This window comes from Anabrus simplex, chromosome 1, assembly GCF_040414725.1.
Source record: "Anabrus simplex isolate iqAnaSimp1 chromosome 1, ASM4041472v1, whole genome shotgun sequence".
In the NCBI taxonomy this organism is placed as follows: Eukaryota; Metazoa; Arthropoda; class Insecta; order Orthoptera; family Tettigoniidae; genus Anabrus; species Anabrus simplex.
In genome coordinates this window covers 688,487,443-688,510,290 of record NC_090265.1, presented here as the reverse complement: position 1 = coordinate 688,510,290, position 22,848 = coordinate 688,487,443, and the positions used below count along the sequence as shown (strand labels likewise).

The 22,848-nt window shown below is 38.6% G+C and overlaps 1 protein-coding gene across 1 annotated transcript in view; it reads left to right on the top strand.

Moving 5' to 3' along the window:
- Ostgamma (oligosaccharide transferase gamma subunit) overlaps positions 1–22,848 on the top strand; it is a 115,665-nt gene that overhangs the window by 80,836 nt on the left and 11,981 nt on the right. The window contains exons 5-7 of the mRNA XM_067135933.2: positions 1,343–1,483; positions 1,569–1,719; positions 5,811–5,976. Of these exons, the coding sequence (XP_066992034.2) occupies positions 1,343–1,483; positions 1,569–1,719; positions 5,811–5,976 (458 nt within the window). The remainder of the gene's footprint in view (positions 1–1,342; positions 1,484–1,568; positions 1,720–5,810; positions 5,977–22,848) is intronic.

The following is a 22,848-nucleotide window of genomic DNA, read 5'->3' as shown; positions in this document are numbered from 1 at the left end:
GACATTCTAATTTGAAGATTACAGGCAGACTTATAATGTTATTTATATAGTAGGAAAGAAAGAGTTTATACAAAGCTGATGATAGAGGGGAGAGGTGATAACACATCCAGGAAATAAAGAGAAGATTGAATGTGTATTTTGAAAAACTCCTGAATGTGAGAAATTGTGCATAGGAGATGGTAGTAGTACGGTGTGATGACTCTAGTAGAAGATGATATACCCATGTTAGTGATGGAATTAGCAGTCCGTGACAAGAAAATGGGGAAGGCATCAGGAAGGGATGAAATTCCTGTGTAAATGGAAAGGCTGCTGGACCTGTTGAACTACAGTGAGTGGTGGTGGTGGTGATTATTGTTTAAAGAGGAAGTACAACTAGGCAGTCATCCTCTGTATAACATTAATCAGAGAGAAATAAAGTAAGGGACCCAACACTTCAAAAAATAAAGGTATCGGCCAAGAAAGACAAAGGCCACGAAGGGCGTGAAAATGAAAGGCGCCTTAGGCCTCGCAACGTAATACCGCCGGGGTCAGGAAGGAACAAGAGTTGACCAAGGGAGGTCAGATAGGATATGTGAAAGTGAGGAGCCTGGCAAGTAAGAGCAATGCCAGGTCTCAGCCAAGGACCCCGTGGTCACCAACCTACGCTCCCAAGTTAAGTGCCCCTGGGGGCCCTTTTAGTCGCTGTAGTATACATGGAGAATAGCAAGAGCGTGCAACAGGGCAATGCATTCTACCATAGTGTAAGAAACTTTGTCTGCGATGAGGAAGTACTGTACCAAGGAAGTGTAAAGAGGTAAAGTACAAAATGTATTATGCACGCATATTGGCCTATGTGGCTGAGACAGTGGCAAGTGTTGAGGAGAGTAGAATTCAGGCCAGTGAAATGAAATACCTAAGAGGAAAGAGAAGGAAAGACAGATTGAGAAACGAAGATGTGAGAAGGGAGATCAGAATGGAAAACATAAATGAGAGAACTAAGAGGAGTAATCTAAGATGGTTTGGACATGTAAAGGGGATGTAGGACTAAAGAATACCAAAACAGATGATAGAGATGAAATTCGAGGGAAAGAAAGTGTGAAGGAGACCTAGAACCAGGTGGATCGATTCAATAAAGAAGAGTGCAAGAAGAAACCTGGACTGGAAAAATATAATGAAAGAGGAAGGTAGGGAAGTGCCATAAATGCCCCGAGCCAGCAGGAGCTGGATAAGGGGAAAAAACCAGGATGATCATGCTGTGTTGAAAATTACATACTCTTATCATATGCTTTGCTAATTTTTTTTTTTTTTTTTCTAAAAAGCTTTTCAATTTAATGAAGTGAGATTTCTCTGTATTTTGTTTTAGATTCGTGTTTTCCGTCCTCCCAACTATTCTGGCACTGTGGCGCTTATCTTACTGTTTGGACTCGTGGCAGGATTCCTGTATCTGCGGCGAAACAACCTTGACTTCCTCTACAACAAGAACTGCTGGGGAGTAGTAGCTGTGGTATGAGATGTTTACCTTCCAACCTAATTCATATGCCATAATTGAATCATCTACATATTTATCATATTTCTGTCTCTCTTTGCAGTCCTTCTGTCTCGCCATGGTGTCTGGCCAGATGTGGAATCACATTCGAGGACCACCATTTGTTCATAAAACAAGTAGTGGTGGTGTAGCTTATATCCATGGATCATCTCAAGGACAGTTCATTCTAGAAACATATATTGTTGCAATTTTGAGTATCCTTTATAAACAAAGTATTCAACCTAATTAATGCCCCAGTGTAATTTACACACCCCAGATTTGTTTTTGGTTCAAAGTGGGGGGAAAAAATGTTTGCGTATTTGATGTACCCACTTTCTTGATATTTTATTGCACTTTTCTGGATGCGTTTTGAAATAAAGCTGTCAAGTTGCAGTCTTCCTATTGTGAAAGCTGGCATTTCAAATACCGTGCAACTTCTGTTATACCCTGTTAGGAAATACCACTGGACTACTTTAGTTCAGTGAGTGAATCAGCACAGACCTGACCAGTGACGCTCTGCTCCAGCCCGGTACAGAGATATTTTATGAGTGTTTCGGATACAGATGTGTTTTGTGATCTTAAAATTGTTTGTTAATCCAAGCAAGTATTTGAGTATAGTGCACCATTGCATGAAATACATTTCATTTTTAGAGCCTGTATTGATAGTGAATTCCTGTACTAAGTGAAACTTTAAAAGGAGTCCACCTATCAGTATCAATATATTTTCATAAGAGAAATACAGCTACATTATTAATAATACATGTTTCGTCCTGATATGGGACACTTTCAGCTATAAGAAGACTAGGTACAAATTTGCAAAATATTTAAAGATACACATTAAAAAGATATAAATTTAAAACTTGTAAATGTATGCTGTATGCAAAGAACACTATTCTTCATTAAACATCCAGTAATTCATTGGAGACCTACCGTATAATCCCAAATACCATCCAGCACACCTGAATTTCTAACAGCAAAATTTGGAAGAAAAAAGAAATCACATATTTACTTACCGATTTTTTTAAATTTCTGCAAATGTGTCACAAAATTGCTTATTTAAAACACTTTTCAGGTAATAAAAACACCACAATGAAAAATAAAACTAGGTCAATGAACAAATCAATCACGATTCATTGTCATCAGAACTACCACCATCAGAACTTTGATCACTGTCACCTCCCCATACATAACTGTCCTCACTGTCAGGTCAACCATAGAATTTAAAATTCCACATTTCTTGAAACTTTTCCTCACCAAGTCGTTGGAGATGTGGTCCAATGCCGTCTTTATCCATTTGCATAGAAGTTTCGCTTCAGGTCGTTTCACTCGTCTAGTTGGTGTCAGTGCATGACCACATTTCACTCGATACACCATAACCTACTTCACGTCTTTCAGTCATTTATTTATAAAACTGTTCTTCAATTTCAGAAAACTGTGCGCTCTGTCCTCAGAAAGCTCTCTGTGATCACTGTTACATTTTATTAACATGTCCTTCTTCCTCCACTCGCAAATACATTATTCATCAATATCATATTTTCTGCTGACTGCACAATTTCCGATAGTTCCAACTTCCTTAACAACTTTAAATTTCTCACTCACAGCAAATAAATGACCGCAAGCGCTTTTTTAAATTCATCACCTGTTACCACTGATACTCCTCCGAATACACACCATGCGGTTCCAGTAATGCGGAAGTGAGTGATGGAGCGAGATTTCAGCCGTTGCGTGACATGAACCCGCTGTTGACTCCTCTCTTCGGAGCAATGTATTATGAAACCATGATATGAAAGGCTTAAATATGACCTGCACCCAAATTTAAGGAGAAATAATTTTGTAAAAAAAAAAGTATGGGTGGTATGCAGGATTATACGGTAATTGTATTTAGATTAACAGTCCCAAGGAAACCATCTTGATGTTAAGACTGTCCTCATGCAGCTTCGCTTGCGCGCGCGTGCACACACACACACACACACATATAGATCCATACAACGGGACCAGCGGGGGAACTCCTTCTAAAGTTACGCTTCAAACAGTTCTCTGCCATTACTTTTTTTTTTTTTTTAACATATTCCAGAACTTTCACAAATTCATTAATCTTACTTATCTCTTTAACTGAAATTTTAGAGATTAGAAAGAATACCACAATAAATGCTAACCTCAAGCAGGCGCCTGAAATCTAGCCCGCCTGTAATTTGTTACCGTTTGAAAATATCTTCTCCCTCACCCACCAATCAGATTCTTGAATTATGAGATGTCATCCTGTGTGTGAAACACGTGAGTGAAGAAACTTCTTTTGATTTGAAGTCATTGAAGAGAAAATGATTGTCAGCACTGCAAAAATCTGCTCGTTCTTGCCATTTTAACAATGAATCTCACTAATGAAAACTTCTTGAGATATTAGGACAGGTTTGTGAAACGCAAATTATGCTTTTTTCTTGTTTTGTGAGTCTGATCCAGCTTCAGAGGAGCTTTCTATTTCTGAAATAGGATTAATAAATACATTTTCTAAATTACATACAGCAACATAAACACAGTACATAGGCATAAAAATTCATTTTGGAAAGACTTAAGTTCATGAGGATTGATACAGGGGAAAGCACACCGACATAAGAGCAATCACAATGTACTGTGCATTGGAAACCACAAAAATGAAGATGAATTTGTCTACCTATGCTTAGTGATATCCAACAAAAAGCAGAGATAGTGAGCTGATAAAGTTCAGCAAACAGTTGCCTCCATGTATGTAAGAAGCTCAAGGAATCCATACTCTTGTCTCACTACACTAAAATAAAACAGTAGTATGTCTGGTACTAACAAATGGAGCAGAGAACTGGATTTTGAATTTTAAAAAAGGAAGGAAAAAAAGATGATAGCCTTTAAAGCAAGGTATTACCGAGGATTTTTGGACCAACATAGTAGAAGGGAGAATACAGAATCAAGCGTAACTGAGTGGTTGGAGAATGATTGAAATCCCTGATATTGTGGTTAAGAACAAGAGATTGTGTTGATAAGAAAGAAAGAGAATACCATGGTCAAGAAAGTGTGGTGTGGTGTACGAGAGGGAAGGCATCATCAGGAAAACCTAAAATAGGGTGATGGGTTCAGGTCCAGAAAAACATCACAAAGATGGGCTTAGAATCTATTAACTTAACCATATTAATAGCTTATAGTGGTCTGTATTGAGTACTTTCTGTGACAATTTCACAACACTTAAAACACAGGAGGTAATATGATCCACCTTGTTAATACTGTACACAAAAAACTGTTTAATACATATTATAATTACGTGTGATTTTGGTACTTTTTCACTGAATAAGAGAATGATGTTTTCTCAAAACATGTATGAAATAAAATATGTATTAGACATATTGACAACGTTGATCATATTATCTCCCGTTTTTTCTGTGTAGTGAGATTATCGCTGAAGATGGGCTTGACGGAGCGTAGTGCAGCAGAAAGAAATTGATGACAACAGTGTGTTTGTGAGGTCAAGTACCAACTGGGGTACCATGGGCCACAGCAGTAACTAACTCTGCCTGTGCCACAAGAAGAATGTGTACCCAGATTGGTCACCCCTTATCTAAAATACATGTATGACAGTGTTTGTTAACTCAAGGATATGGGTCAAAGCTCTTGGTTCTTTTCCTGATAGCTCACATGTTCCCAGTATGCGTACGTCATCATTTTAGTATTATCCCGCTGGAACAGGTTCCCCTTTCAGAATCTTTGATCGCCACTTCGCTTGGTCCTGGGTATCAGTTGGACGAATGCCACAGATTCTCATGTCCTTGTTGATAGTGTCTGCCACGTGTCAGTGGCAAGGTGATAAGATGTAATGGCGACTGTGCCAGGTGCTGACCATAAGACATGGCCAAACCATCCTAGTTGCCCTTTCTCATATTTTATCATGAAGGGGGGTGATACCATAGTGATAAATGTGTTATTTCGGGTGTGCACCTGCAGGGAGACAGCCATTGTCCAGAGAATCGTGCATTTCATTTGCCTAAAGTCAACTTTTGGTTATGGGCCAGTATTTCATGCCATATAACACCACTGGATATACAGCAGTTTGGTAGATCTTTGACTTCATTTTACGGTCACACAGCTTACCTGGAACTTCCCTCCACTTGCTCTAACTCTCACTCTAACTTCACTGTCGAATCTTCCTGCATATGTGACACCCTGTATGAATACAGGGATGATACATTTAAAGCTCTTATACCATTAGTAGACAAACTTCTTTGTTCAGAACATGTTTTCTCTTTGTTTCCTCTAGCATATTAATTTCTCCTTAACCATTCACCAGATGCTGCAATTGTTCTGGGGATGATCCTCATGACAGAAGCTGCTTCTCACAAAGGGGACGTGAGAAAGCGGCGGATACTAGCCATTGCCGGCTTAGTACTTGTAGCTACATTCTTTAGCTTGATTTTATCTATATTCCGGTCCAAAGCGCATGGCTACCCTTACAGGTAAGTAACACAAACGTCTTTGGAGAAGTAACCATTCTTACTCATAGAAAGTAACTCTAAAAGGCCTTGTCATTGTGAATCAAACTTTCATGGTTGTGTAAAATGTATCAGGGTGATATTCCACTAAAATATTTGTTATCTTCAGTCAGTCACCACTGATCTGCACTTAGGGCTACCTCCCAGGTGGCAGATTCCATAGTCTTTTTTATATTAAATTGTTCTGGTTTTCTGTATGAATGTAATGGAAAGGGAACATCAAAGTTAATGTACCTGCAAGCATTTATACAAGTGGAGGTACGTACTTCCCCTAGTGTACCGTCACTGTATTGTTTTACATAGGATGCTTACAGTGATGTATCAGCAGTTGGCGGTTGCAGAGTAGGTTTCAGCTTACAAGTGGCCACGACTGGTCCATGGTCCATAAAATCAGCTTCATGGTCCGTATCGCACTTCAATAGATTCACAATTAAGTATTTATTTTCCACCTAGTCGATACAATGATTGCTTAAGGCAATTTTTAATGGTCAAAAGTGGTACATGTTTCGTATATTATCAACATCTTCAGCCACATAACACTGTTTAGATGAAAAATGTATAAAATTGACAAAGTAATGCTTTAGAGGAAGTGTCCTTAAAATTAACAGCTCTGTGCTCCAACCAGCCAAGTAGAGGAGGGGGTGACCATGGCTCTATGCCTCTGTATTCAGGAGACGGAGAGGGCTAGTCCCCACCGTTGGCTGTCCTGAGAATGGTTTTTCATTCTCGTGCACTAAGGCGAATGCCGGGATAGTTCCTAGTATAGTCCATGACCGCCATCCCTCTTACCTTTTCTGAGCATCTCCTTCACCGCAACAAATCTCCTGGCCTGAAAGACGGCATCACTGTCTAAGAGACCTGCCTCCCCCGTTGGGGGTGGGGGGTGAAAACATTTAGTAGTAGTAGTACTACTTCAGCTGCACACTAGCCACCAGCGTCTTGGAAAGATGTGCCGATCCAACTGACGAGCCCACTACTATACTGGGGTGAAATGCTGATAATTTCATGAATGAAAGAACCTAAAGGGCTTGAGTGTTTTTAACATTTGCAATCAATGAAATTAAATTGTGGTCTCCTTCTCGGGACTTAAATTTTATTTGTGTGATGAGTTGGCTTTTTGAATGTTAGAATGACAAAATGGAATATGCAGTATAATAATGTTCTCTTAATGATGCATACCATATTTAGCCGATTGTAAGCTGATGTATTACTTTTTCTTCATTCAAAAAATGCCCCTTCGCGCAGAATCGTTATCATTGATACGGCCAGTGCAGTGGACAACACCCTTCATTGAGATGATGGGAAAAGGTTCCGAAAAATGACGCCAGAAACCGCCATAAGAGTAGTAAGTTTTTGACATCATTTGTATTCAGGCCCGGCTTCATCAGCGGTTGTTAAATGTTATGCTATAAAATTGGGTTTCCTCAAACTTTTTCTGAGAAACAACATACTGCTCATATGTTAACTCTCACGAGAGTTACGAACAGTGCAAATCTCAAAGGCAGTGGTGTAACCAAGCAGTTTTTTTGAGCATGATCCAATACAGTTTTGTTTGAATACTGCTTTAAAACAAGGATGTGAAATTACCATAAACAAGTTGTCTCAACATTTGAATCACAATCCCCAGCTAAGAACGAGAAACCATCTTTTACAGACCACTATCATCCCTTCCACACTGTTCAGAATTATTTTGTAAATTGTATCCACTTCAAACCTTGCTTGGATATGGGAGTTCATTTACAGAACTTGGCCAGAACTACTCCCTGATTTGGAGGTTAGGATCATTAATTATTTTAACATTAATAGAAAAATGTATCCCTTCCAATTGTGGCATATTTCAGCTTAGTTACCTCCAGTCAGTTAGATTCTTGTGAGTGTACTCTCTATTGTACCTAAAACACCAGCAAAATGGCATTAGGAGTTGTGGATAATCTGTAGACGTTCTTCTACTTAAGGAAATACTAATAATCTTCCCATGGATTCTATTGTTACAGAAACTCTGATAACAATTCTCCTAACTGAAGCTTTTGAAATTCTAGCATTATCTCCAAACATAACGTGAAAAATCGATGGCCATGCATTTGAAAAGTGTTTGATCTTGAATGCGCTTGAGGGCATAGAAGATAAAGACAGTGACAAAGAAATAAGTTCTTACAAAAATAAATACCCATAAAGAGCCTGAAATATTTCCCGAATGAGTAAATTTATAATACCAGCATAAATGGTCCATTATTGGACATTATAAATTTTCCAACTAACTCATTCCTGTTGCCAGCGTTTTGTCCCAGTGTGCTAATTTGGGCTCTAATTATATTGGTATTATGCGTATAAAGAAATAAGTGACAATGAAAGTGAATGTGGCGATGTCTGACTAAACCGTTAGATTGCAGAAAATCTATTCCTTACCCTTTGCGTGTTTCATTAATATATATTTTTTAAATTTTCTTTTCTGATTTCCCAGGGGTTGGTTTATAATCAGTTTTGGCTTATAATAAAATTAATATAGTATTCTAGCACTTGTTTTCTTTGTGTAACCTCTGAGCAGTTAACAAGAACAAATAAATTAAATTTAAATAAGGACAACTCATTTTTAAATCAGAATTTAACGCATGACAATCAAACAAAGGATGTTGAAGTGGAAGGGCCTAAGAGAGGTGGAATGTAGTTTTTTATGGTTGTGGCTTCAAGTAAAGAGTAATCATTCTAAGGGAACTAGATTGTACTTTAAGCAAATAGAAAAATTCAAAATAAGGAGAAATTACAATTGTTAGTCATTGCACAAATCTGATTAATAAAATTACGATCAAAGGGAAACTTACATAACCTAACTTTTTTTCTGCTAGTGGTTTAACATTGAAGGTTTTTGGCTATGCAAGGCTAGGGAAGGGTTAGGCTTGGCAAGGAAGCATTTGTAGGCTTGATTAAGGTTCAGGTCCGGTATTTGCCTGGTGTGAAGATGGAAAAAACGGAAAAATTTCTTCAGAGCTGGGAATCGAACCCACTGTCTCCCAAATGCCAACCCACAGCTATGAGGCTCTTAACATTATGGCCAACTTATTCGGTACCTAAAATATCAAAAGGTCGAACAGTCTTAAAACTAGAGAAACATTTAATGGATCCAGTGCAGAGTGGAGTTACATGATATCTTATATTAAGTGCACTTAACATACCTGCAAAATGATGAACTACTCTTAAAATTAAACATTGGAGCTAATCCCATATCTACAAGTACAAACTACCAAAAGTTTTTAAATTAAGAATTATAAGTTATAAAGGAAGCGTGTACAATTGCTAGAGTGAAGAGGCAAATGGTGTTGCATTCCCCAAAGAAATAGTCTTATTACTAGAATGTACATTATCAATTTGAAACAGAATTAAAAGAGGACAACCCTAACAAATATGTTACATTTAAATTACAAAAAGGTGTTTTTTTAACTAAGCTTGGTTCAACCTTGGATCAGTCTGGTGGTATTTGAAAGTGCTCGAATAGTCAGCCTCCAGTCGGTAGATTTACTGGCACGTAAAAGAACTCCTGCGGGACATTATTATTAAAAACCAGGCTTGCCTCTATTAAAATAAGGATGGGAAGTAGTTTGACAAAACTACTCCATCAAAGTTAATTCATTAAATCGAAAAGTTGCAAGCGCTTACCTCAAGACAAAATTATACCATGCGTTCCCAGCGGGAAGCACACAGGAGTTTGAAATGGGAAACAGAGCAGCAGTTTTACATAGCCAATCAGCATGCAGGATTGACTGGCTGATCTCCATTAACCAATCCTCTTACAACCATCATATTTCTGCCGGGATCTTTGTCATTTATGAGCTCCTCGAAACATCACGATATGGTGTAACCGGATGTTTGGAGCAAGAAAGATTACACCTGGCTTACCGAACATCCCGTAAGTGCCCTAGATGGTCTTGAAAACTAAATGATTTTGCAAATGATGCACTCCATAAGTCACACTTTGCACTATTGTACAAACCAGTCTATGGACTGATGACTCAAACACACAACTTATATAGAATCTATTGAGTTCGTGTTTGACTTAATGCTGTGTTCTGCCACATGTATGAACCTATTTTCTTAGGTGGGGCACCCACCAAGGATACATCATAGTTGATTTAGTCAGCATGACTGATGCACAACAGTAATATAGTTTGTATGTGACTTAATGCGTGCCAAAATGATCTAATCTGTTAGTAAATAGAAAGAACTAGCAAACTGAAATAATGTTAATACTGTATTTAACAGTATGGTAAAGGTTGTTTCTGGGTACATTTTTGTCAGCAAGCTAATGTATGTAAACATGGTGCCTTTAACATGTTTAAAGAGTTCAATATATTATTGTAAATAGTGAAATGTTTCAGTCATTTTACAGAATGAGCAGAATGGAGACAGAAAATGGACGGGACTGATTAAAGTGATTGAAGTCGGGATCATCTAATCTCTAACACATGCATAAAGTAGAGCAGGCTCCATTTATCAGTGATGGCATGTCATGAATCACTGTTGTATCATATCAGTCCAATGGGCGATGGGACATTTCTTTATATCGGTTTAACCCTCTCCCTCAGTTCTTTGAGGCTACTCAAATGCAACTTTCCAGAGATCTTTTTTCTCTTTAGAACTCCAGATCTGTAGAGCCAATGTTTGAACAGTAGTAAATATAAAATTACTACTCCTGTATGTATGTATGTATGTACGTTGGGTATTCATCCCGAAGGCTGGTTTGATCCTCTGCAGCTCCGCCAACAGCTGTCATAAATAGCCTAGGCGTCACTGAAGAAGTGTACTAGAGAAATGAGGAGTGAGGTAGTTTCCCGTTGCTTTCCTCACCGAGCCGGCCGTTGCTATTACATATCAGACTGCCAAGCCCACTGAAATGCATGCACCAACTGACCCTGTAAGCGATATTTTCACACCATTCATAACAGGGACTGGCTGCATGAGCAATGGTATTACTAGCATCACTCATACCTCAGTCCCTTTCATATTGTCATGAGACTGAGACAGGACAATGAAAGTAACAAATTTGATATAGCCCATACCAGAAGACATAGTGCACTGTAAACACTACATCTCGCCAGCAAAGGCATCATCTATATACCTGTAATTTTTATGAGGGATGCATGTGACACCTTGGCAAAGGAAAATTTCACTAACCAGAACTGGGCAGATTCATTCTAATAGAGTAAAATAATACAGAAAATTTATAGCACGCGATTTGAACAACTGGGGAGAACTAACTCATAGTTCAAATATAACAATTTTATTTTCATTTTCTAAGGGCATATTTACTTTTGAAATATTTATTTTCACTATAATACAAATTATATACTTCTAGGTGCCCACTTTTGATCCTCTTTATTTCATTGCTTCATTTTTATGTACTGGTTTGTATTGCCTACCAGAAATTGAAGAAATCCAAATTATTAGATCATTGTATAGGTGTAGACGTAATTCGTTGAGGTATCTTTGCTGGCAGAGGTTCATCATCTTCCTGCATTTAACACTCCTCATCTTCAAATCCTTTGATTTCTATTTCAAAGTAGCTATCACTTTCATCGGTATAACCTCCTAAATCAACACATTTGTCCTGCAAATACGGTATTTCCTCATCAGTAACACTACCCACTGCTCACTGTGCCACCATTTCTGTTTACATCGAGTGCGACCTTGTCCCAATACATTCATCACAAACAAGAGGTGACCTCGCTGGTCACATATTTCCAAAGGCATTTAAACTATTGCCCAAAGATCACTAAACATTTACGTACATAGCAATCTTTTCCTAATACTCTGTGCTAAGATTGCCAGTACTTAACTCTAAAATTCACCAAGAGATGGCAGAGGTATACACTCATAAAACACAGGTACGATCTACTACAATATATGACTGGTTGATTTTTTTTTTTTTTTCACTACGACTTAGTACGATATGAAGGGGTTAATGTGAAGTTGTTTTTTTTTTGGGTTTTTTTTGCTAGGGGCTTTACGTCGCACCGACACAGATAGGTCTTATGGCGACGAATGTGAAGTTGTGCATGCTAGATACTTCTTACTAGGAGATTATGTGCCACATCAGTTCTGTTGGTGCTCGGCCTTATGGTGCTTCCGTTTCTTCTGCTTTCCATGTTTTCTCCTTATCCTACAGCCCCATATCAAGAACGAAGATCTCACAAAATGACCCTCAATAATTGCAGATGTATGTGCCCTGATGAAACTGGGAAGCAAAAATAAGCTTGTTATAGGCTGAGAGAAATTATATCTTAAGGAACAGGAATTGACAGTAAAATGGTCCGTCTGTGTGAAGATATGAAGACTGTCCCTATCCTTTTGTGTTTTCATGTTTCTTTGTTTCTTTTATCTATTACTCTCTTTGCATGTGTTCCTGTTCATCTCCTTAGCTTTCTATAATATGACTTGAATTGCTGATGTTGTGTACTGTGCTGACAAACACCTTGAAATATTGTGTGTGTATCTTAATTACAGTTGAAACTGGTTAAGACGTCCCTCTCTAGCACCTGGCCGGGTTATTTCGTCGTTATTCCAAAGTCCCAGTCCGTGCCCTATTAAATACTTGCTAAAGAAACCTGGATCACTCTTTAGTACGTTTGTAACTCCCACCATAATAAATTTAAATTCGTATCCCAGCCACATTGTATGCATGATGCACCAGCGGCGGCTGGCCTGGGTAAGGATTTGGTGGAGAACTTAATTTCATGGCCCTGGAGCATGGTAGTGAGAGTGTCAGTCCCAGGTCAGTCTTTGATTTGAGCCTGTATTTGTTTGGATCTCGCAACAGTAGTTCGTCTGACGTGTTGGTGTTGAATTTTATGTTCATAAATGAATTGTGTAACAACGTAGATAAATTAGGCCTACTGTACTTACTTATTTAAAGTTAAAAACTTCATCACTGACATAGATACAATGCTAAAAAGAGAAAAATGTTCCACCTTTTCAATACAATAACACTGTTGCACGAATCAATGTAGCAACATATTTAATTTATTAAGGGACTGGTTTCGACATCTGTCCATGTCATCATCAGCCTACACAAAAATGGCAAGAAGTCAACACAATTGTAACACTTATGACACTTTTCTTGAATTAAAAATAGAAGGTCATGTAGAGGTTCTTGAGTGTTACAATTGTGTTGACTTCTTGCCATTTTTGTGTAGGCTGATGATGACATGGACAGATGTCGAAACCGGTCCCTTAATAAAATAAATATGTTGCTACATTGATTCGTGCAACAGTGTTATTGTATTGAAAAGGTGTAATATTTTTGTCTTTTTAGCATTGTAACTACTGTACTTACGCATAATGGTTTGCAGGACATTCAGTTATGGAGAAGAAGAAAGCTAGACAGTTTACAAATGATGAAAAATTGAAGTTTATTCAGAAAGCGGATGCTAATCCACACATGAAACGTGTGAATTGCCCAGATGTTGGACATTCCTACGATAACTTTAAAATAATTGTAAGCAACATGAAGCCTCCGTGGCTCAGACGGCAGCCCGTCGGCCTTTCACTGCTGGGTTCTGTGGTTCAAATCATGGTCACTCCATGTGAGATTTGTGCTGGACAAAGCTGAGGCAGAACAGGTTTTTCTCCAGGTACTCCAGTTTTCCCCGTCATGTTTCATTCCAGCAACATACTCCACTATCATTTCATTTCATCTGTCAGTCATTAATCATTGCCCCAGAGGAAAGACAGGCTTCGGCACCCGGCACAATTCCTATCCTCACCGCAAGATGGGGGTTTCATTCATTCCATCCCTGATTCAGTCATTGACTGGAAAACAGGTTGTAGGTTTGTAGGCAACATGTATAGTTCTCGTCTGTAAGAACATTTCTCTTCGATGTTTTACTATGTTAGTGTTATTAACATGTATAAAGAATTTATTGCGGCCAAATGGCCATAGTGGTATATATATGACATAATACAGCATATTTACATACATTCTATTCAGTACCATATTCATTGAGGGACTTGGTTCTCCTCTGACATTTGTCAAAATTATAACGCGCACACGCATTCCTCTGTTGGTTCGTGATATCTTGGTCTTGTACATAATTTGTGATGAAAGCCATGTATGGCTAGTCTGTTGATAGCGCTCCTCATACTGTTCTTGGGCCCAGTCCAGTTCCTTTATATCATTGCATCCGAAGTATAGAAGTCCGGGTCAGTCTCTTTCCGTTTACGTCTTCTGACTCTTAGGTGGTACTGTTCTTGTTTTGTAGGTGGCAGCATCTTCCACCGTAGTTCTTCTATTAGAAATGGTTCCCTCGCCAGTTTATAAACCATCTTTGAAGGTGTCATTTTTTATACTCCCAGAATCCTTTTCAGGTATCTCGCTTTTACGTTTTCTATAGAGTTCAGATCTCTTACTAGTAATTTTTCCCATGTTAATTCTAGACGGTAGGTAACTATTAGTGTGATCTTTGCATGGAATAGTCTGATGGCTGTATTTATTGACAGTTCGGTAGGTTCCTTTATGGAAATACTAAGTTCCCATGGAGGGAACTAGATTCTTTTCCACCAATAGAGCATATCAAAAATCAGATCAAAAATTAGATGGATGGCTTTTCCGGCGTTTGCTCTATTAACCAGCGTTTCGTCTTAGGTCTGACACTAGACTCTTCAGAGTGGGAGGTTCCTTTATGTCGTAGATTGCTCTCAATGCTGCATTTCTCCTTCCTGTGATGTGAAGTCTGAATGATTTTGCTGCTGTTTATAAAGTGAGTCCTAGATACCTGAACTGATTTACAAGTTCAAGTGGTTTGCTTTCTATTTCCAAGTGATCTTTTTGTGCTAATTTATCACCTTTACGGAGAACCATTTACACTGTTTTCTTTTTACTTATTTGTAATTCATTCATCTCTGTCCATACTGAGATACTGTAGTTTTTCTTTGTTAGTTGAGCCTATGGCTATGTCATCAGCATACATGTACGTGTTTACTTCCTTTTCCCTTTTGCTTTCTATTATATCCGCGGTGAATATGTTAAATAAAATGGGGTTAAGTGGATCCCCTTGTAAGTCTCCTTTAGTTTGGGTGATCAGTTTGGACTCGTCTACTGTGTCTATGACTTTCATGTTGTTCACGGCTAGAATACTGCTCATGATGGTTATTAGCTCGTGTTGTCCAATTGTGGCTTCCAACTTCACTAGTAGGATCTCCCTATTTATCGAATCAAAAGCCTTCTGGAAGTCAATTATTTCATTTACAGTATTTATAATTTAAACACTTGTTGCCAGCCCTGCGGTGTCGGGGTAGCATGCCTACTTCTTACCTGGAGGCCCCGGGTTCGATTCCCAGCCAGGTCAGGGATTTTTACCTGCATATGAGGGCGGGTTCGAGGTCCACTCAGCCTACGTGATTACAATTGAGGAGCTATTTGACAGTGAGATGACGGTCCCGGTCTATAAAACCAAGAATAACGGCTGGGGGATCCGTTGTGCTGACCACATGACTCTTTGTAATATGCAGGCCTTTGGCTGAGCAGCAGTCGCTTGGTAGGCCATGGCCCTTCGGGGCTGTTGCGGCATGGGGTTTGGTAAACACTTGTTTCTTTTTCATTATAATTATTTTTACATTCAAACCTAACCTTAAATTTAACAGCGTAATTGTTCTTCATTTTTTAGCACGGTCTCTCTTTGTGACGTTATTTTTTTCAGTCCCCACAAACACGTCTTAACTAGTTTTGGCTGAATACCTCCTTCAATGATTTGTAAGCTTTTTATTGAATGCTGATCATATTTGGTATTTGTTTTTACTTTTTTCACCGAAAAACATGTTATTGACATGTTGATTTGGCAATTTCTTGTTTTGTTTTTATGTTTTAGCTTAAATGGACTACTTATTCTTCTTGTGATCGTGGCAGGAATTAACCTCATAAAACCTCCTAACCAGAATCCTTCCCCTCAATCTGAAGCCCCTGGTAAGCAGAATATCAGTCTAACAAATCTGAAGCTCTGTTGTAAGTATAATAATGGGCTTCGACAGATGTGTGTTACTGTATTCATTCATGCCGTATTGAATTCTTTGCATAGTACTATACCTTCTCTAGTTCAATGAATATTTGATCAGGAAGGTAGAGAACAAAAGTGAGAAGGTTGAGCAGTATTTAAATATCAAGAAAACTAAGATCATGGTGACAGCAGAAAACATAGATGTTCTGATTAAAATCAACAACTGAGAAGTAGAGGTGGTTGATTCCTTGGTTCTAAAATTCAAAGGTGATTGCACCTCTAAAGTCAAGCAGCAGGTAGCACACTGAAGGAGCACTATGAAAAATATCTGGAAAAGTGTGAACATAATTGAGAGAACTAAATATAGACTGGTCAATATCATACCATCGTTTTCCTTAACCCAATCGATGCTAAACCAGTAAATATACCTTGTGCAATGACGAGTCACTTTGCTAACCCCATAAAAATATGGGCAGCTTCTGTTCAGTTCAAATGGCGTGCCAGAAGTTCAGGGAAGTTTGGAAGAAGATATACTGTAGTTCACTTTTTCCTCGTTTTTACGTTAGGCTTTTGTTTCCTAGCAATTGTGAAATATACTGTATATCTTCTGTACTTCCAACCACAAAAATATGCGCTGCGGAAAGGGAGATGCCTTGGCAATGGTAAAATTGAACAATTTTTAGTTGATAGTGAATCGGATGATAAGTTTCTGAACAATGAAAGTGGCGGTATATATGAGATTGGAAATGTAATACAAAGTGATGGTGAAGATGCAGACCATGACAATGACATCAGTGAGAAAGACGAAGGTGAAATGAGTCAACCTACACCAGTGAAACGAGAAGGAAAAGATAAGTCGTCGTCCTTTTCTTGGATTGCTGGTCAGTTTATTCCAATACTTCACACTTTCTGTTTACACAATTTTCAGGTGTTTTAGATGATACATTATGCAGACATGCCAACTTTCAAAAGTGAAAAATCAGGAGAAATTTCGCAGCGAATCACGATGTACTACGACACATCACTGATGGCAGAACATGTACAAATTCATTATAATTCAATACATTAACAATTTTATTTGCCCATATATATTTTTTTCATCATTTACATGTGAATACTAAATACTGGACATACCTGAACTGTAGAAACATGTGACTTCTCATCCTTCAACATGGTGATCACATTACGACTAATTGTTGTTCAACACACCAGTAGCCGACTTAGCCCTCTTCAGAAACTCGGAACTAAATTTTTGCTCAAAGCACAAATGCCTTGGTACCGAGGGAAAAGATGTTCGCCATACTGGGGGACTATGGAATTAAAGGTAGATTATTAAAATCAATCAAAGGCATTTATGTTAACAATTGGGCTTCAGTGAGAATTGATGGTAGAATGAGTTCTTGGTTCAGGGTACTCCTTTGCTGTTCGTAGTTTACATGGATCATCTGCTGAAAGGTATAAAATGGCAGGGAGGGATTCAGTTAGGTGGAAATGTAGTAAGCAGTTTGGCCTATGCTGACGACTTGGTCTTAATGGCAGACTGTGCAGAAAGCCTGCAGTCTAATATCTTGGAACTTGAAAATAGGTGCAATGAGTATGGTATGAAAATTAGCCTCTCGAAGACTAAATTGATGTCAGTAGGTAAGAAATTAAACAGAATTGAATGTCAGATTGGTGATACAAAGCTAGAACAGGTCGATAATTTCAAGCATTTAGGTTGTGTGTTCTCCCAGGATGGTAATATAGTGAGATTGAATCAAGGTGTAGTAAAGCTAATGCAGTGAGCTCGCAGTTGCGATCAGCAGTATTCTGTAAGAAGGAAGTCAGCTCCCAGACGAAACTATCTTTACATCGGTCTGTTTTCAGACCAACTTTGCTTTACGGGAGTGAAAGCTGGGTGGACTCAGGATATCTTATTCATAAGTTAGAAGTAACAGACATGAAAGTAGCAAGAATGATTGCTGGTACAAACAGGTGGGAACAATGACAGGAGGGTACTCGGAATGAAGAGATAAAGGCTAATTTAGGAATGAACTCGATGGATGAAGCTGTTCGCATAAACCAGCTTCGGTGGTGGGGTCATGTAAGGCGAATGGAGGAGGATAGGTTACCTGGGAGAATAATGGACTCTGTTATGGAGGGTAAGAGAAGTAGAGGGAGACCAAGACGACGATAGTTAGACTCGGTTTCTAACGATTTAAAGATAAGAGGTATAGAATTAAATGAGGCCACAACGCTAGTTGCAAATCGAGGATTGTGGCGACGTTTAGTAAATTCTCAGAGGCTTGCAGACTGAACGCTGAAAGGCATAACAGTCTATAATGATAATGTATGTATGTATGTATGTACGTAGCACAAATGCCTTGCTGAACTGATTTCAAGTTTAAAAGCTTCTCCAAAGTTTGCCCCAGGGGCTCTGAACTTTGGAGCGTGGGTTGGCGACCACGGGGCCCTCAGCTGAGTCCTGGCATTGCTTCCACTTACTTGTGCCAGGCTCCTCACTTTCATCTATCCTATCCGACCTCCCTTGGTCAACTCTTGTTCTTTTCCGACCCCGACGCTATTAGGTTTGCGAGGGCTAGGGAGTCTTTCATTTTCACGCCCTTCATGGCTCTTGTCTTTCTTTGACCGATATGTTCATATTTCGAAGTGTCGGATCCCTTCTATTTTTCCCTCTGATTAGTGTTTAATAGAGGATGGTTGCCTAGTTGTACTTCCTCTTAAAACAACAATCACCACCACCACCACCTCTCCAAAGTTTGTTCAGACAGCAAGGATCTGAACTGTGTTTTTGTCTTTGTGACTCTGCTAAAAATCCTTTCACATTCTGCATTGCTATGTGGAATTGATAAGATAGCAAGCATCACCTTAGAGAGTCTGTCATATTTAAGTACACCATCAGCTGATTTCATCTGACCTACCAATGCCCATTGAGCATCAGTTCTGCCTTTTGCCACGTCTGTTTCTTCGAGCTGAAAGTTACAGAACTGGGAGTGCAGAATATCAGTTTCCTTTATCCAAATATTCCGTTTCACTAGTCAAAATGTTCAGACACTTGTTAATGAAAAATCGAAGGCTAGAAAATGATGCCTTACTTATAGCAGAAATATTTGCAACTTCTGCATTAATTAAAACTTCATCTTTGAATGGAAATTTGTGTACCATGTAGTCACACGTTGAAGAGAAACACTTTCTAACAGACTTAAAGAATATGCACTTTTTCTCAGACTTCAAGGTGTTCACTAAAACAAACGCAGAGTTCCCTATCATCAAATCACAATCATCCTTTTGATTTGCTGGAGTATGATAATCTACATCAATGAGAGAGGAGGATCTTTTAATAATGTCTGGTTTCACAAACCTTGCCATCACATTCTTCAATAGTTCCTCCAAAACTGACCTCAATAAGTGGATGTGTGGCATACTTGACTGAAGAGCTATGTTTGGATTCTCAAAATATCCATAAAACTTGAGAGAAAAAGGCAAAAAGATTTATGTAAATTTGATGAAAGGAACATGAAAAGTCGTTCTTCACGTGACAATGCATGGCTCTTAGTGTGATCAGTAGTTTTTTTTTTTTTTTTAAACTCATGACTGGGTTTTCCTTTTAACTGAGAAGTGAGGTGAAATGTTATGACATTCCTTAACATTTTCAGACAAACAAGACACATCTGCACTTAAACTGTGCTTAGGAATTTTGTAAGTCTTCAAAGTTCCCATCTGAGAATCCTTACTCACAATTTCGCTCCTGAATAATGTAACCAAAGGGTCCCACTGAAGCAAAATCCTATCTAAACACCTTAGTGATAACCATCGAGTAGGCACATGCTTCAGAATTTTCCTGATCTCAATGTTGTGTAAAGTCTGAAATTCTCTGAACTTTTCTTTCCTCTTTGCACTCCTTTCCAGATAATAAAATATATCAGTTATACTTTCATCTACATTTACGGGCAAGCACATCGCACCCTTCTCGGCAACAAGATTAATTGGGTGACAAGAGTAGCCTACGATGATTATGTTACTATTTTCCCACTTCAAACATCTTGCCACACCATTCTTTAATCCTACCATCACTGGAGCATTATCAGCACCAAGAGCTAGGCAGTTTTTTAATGGAATGCAGAATTCCCAAAAAGTTGAGAGCAAAAGATTGGCAATGTTAGCTCCAGTAGCATTAACTTCTAAATTAGACACAGAGAGTAGATAACCCTGAATTTCATTGAGTTCAAGCCTAAAAAATGTTACAACAATGGGATATATCTTCAAGTCGCTTTTATTGCTACCATCACCATTGCATTTACCTGCAAATGTGATACAATTTTCGCCCTTTCTTCCATGCACATTTCTGTAATGATAGCCGCAGTTTTCGTTCTAGCACACCCATATCATTTGGCGATTCCCGAATCAGGAAACATTTTGCTAAACAAAGGTCCGGCGTGATCGGCACAATTTACATGCAGGTTATGTTCTACTATAAATGACTTAAATAACGCCTCGACATTCATCACAGGATTTACATCTTGGTTTTTACATGAAAAGTTCAGTTTCTGGTTTCTTTCTACACACTGGACACTCTCCTTATGTTTTTTCGTCATATGCTTGAGTATATCGCATTTCCTGCCATGTGCAACTGAAAATTCACACCTACATATAGTACAGAATGTGAACGTTGGTCCCTTTCTGGATTCACTCAAACACGGAAACTCTTCCCTATAAGCACTTTTAAACACTGCATCATATTTCTTTTTTGACATTTTGGCCAAAACAAATATTAAGGCACAACACGAGCACTTCTACGGGTAAAACAACTATGGTGTGCTACTTCTGAGGTTAGGTTACTCCAAAGAGAATGTTACTCGCTTGACTTGCTTGCAAAGAGAATGATTGTATTATAGACCAAAGAGCAGCACATGACTGGCGACCGTGCCCCGTACTGCCATCTGGTATCATTATTAGAACTACTATCGACCAGCCATACTCAGCCATATATCGATAGAACAAGAAAATCTGCGGGAGTTTAAAATAATACGAAAATTACGGATGGATATTGCTCTGAAAATCGGGAGATCAGACCCGGCGATCGGGAGGAACGATGAAAAATCGGGAGACTTGGCACGTCTGCATTATGTGACGATTCTCTGGTGGAAATAGATTTCTGTGTTTGTTCATTTCTGCATTGGTTTATATTATTGTGGAGGATACAAATGAATATTACAAGAAGGTAGTATAGTAGACTTCAGAAGTGGAGTGATACAAATGTGAACAAAATGTGGTGTTTTTTTGCAGTGCTCATGGCAGGGCTGAAAAGCCTGACAATTTTGGAATTTTGGTCCACAAATCTTCTGCTTCTCTCATGACAAGAGACAGCTGTCTAAATTTTTTCAGCATACTTCATTTCTCCAACCTTACTCCAGCAGACATAACAAACTGTACAAACTAAGAGCTATAATAGAATCACCTCAGGAATACTTTCAATTGTATACTGCAACCCTTCCCAAATCTGTATTGATGAATCCCCAGTAGCTTTTAGAGGAAGGCTAGCATTCAAGCAATACATTCCAAGCAAAAACACAATTTAGAATAAAGCTTTTTGTCCATTGTGATGTAGAAAAAGGCTTTATTGGGCAAGGAACAGACATTGATGACAAGTATTGTTTAGGAAAAACTGGTGATGTAACTATGCTATTGGAGCCATACCTTGGAATGGGGCATTCACTGTTTGTGGACAGTTGGTATTTCAGCCCTTCTCTTTTTTTATTTACTGTTTGAAAATAAGGGAAATGTTTGTGACACAGTGAATTATTGTATGAAATAACATCCTCATATTAACCCTTTACCATTCTCCATTTAAAGGCGGATGCCCGGCCATAATTACCGTTTTTTTCTGACAGTCATTTAAATCCCAATACACATAGCATCATAAATGCCACCCTTTAAAAGAAAATAACTAAGTCAGACGAATAAAGATATAAATGTAATTTCTGTTGCATTTTATTCTTAAATGATCAGTGCATGTAAATGTGTACTCACCCTAATTTTGAATATCCACATTTCGCTCCTGATGGTATTCCAAAAAGCACCCATCCTGCACAGTGGTAGATCGCACTGCTTACATTTGAATGTTGTTTGTTTGCCTCTCCCAAAAGCTGCCCTATATTTCATTTGTAAACACAAAGTGCACACTTTAGCACAACCAGGTATCTTCACAAGAGAATAAAATAATTGAGGAGATGGACAGCCGATGGGTAAACTTATTTTCCTGCCCATACGTTTGCGGGGCGTGAAGTTCCTGATCAGCTGTTGCACTGGAAGTTCAGTTGTCTGTTTCCATGAGCTGTGAGAGCTGGTCAGTTACTCATATCATAAAGAACGAAGGTAAAACAACCAACCCCATATAAATTAGAATTTTACATATACCCTTATTTCATCAGCGTGTCTTGCCAGGTAGTATCAACAGTGCCAGTTTTTCTTTCTAAATATTCGGCATGAATATTCGTCTGCTCTACTACTAGGTCATAAAATTCCAATCCCACAAATCATTTTTTAAAAATCTTTTTCTGAACTCCCAGAAGATAAATTGTGATTTGGATTGGCATTGTTTACCCATATTTTCAGTTCATCAGATCAAATCTTGTGGCTCCAGATATCACTAGTAACATTTCTTTGTAGCCCTGTCCCTCGATCTTCACGCAGTATTTGTTCACCCTCATGATTCTCGAATCATTATCACTACATTCATCTGAATACAATTTTGAACCGCAACTAGAAAGCTCACAATCTCCAATAACTTCTAACATATCTTCAATTTTGCATTCTTTCATACCTTTCGACACAACTCCGCAATTGGACAACGTGG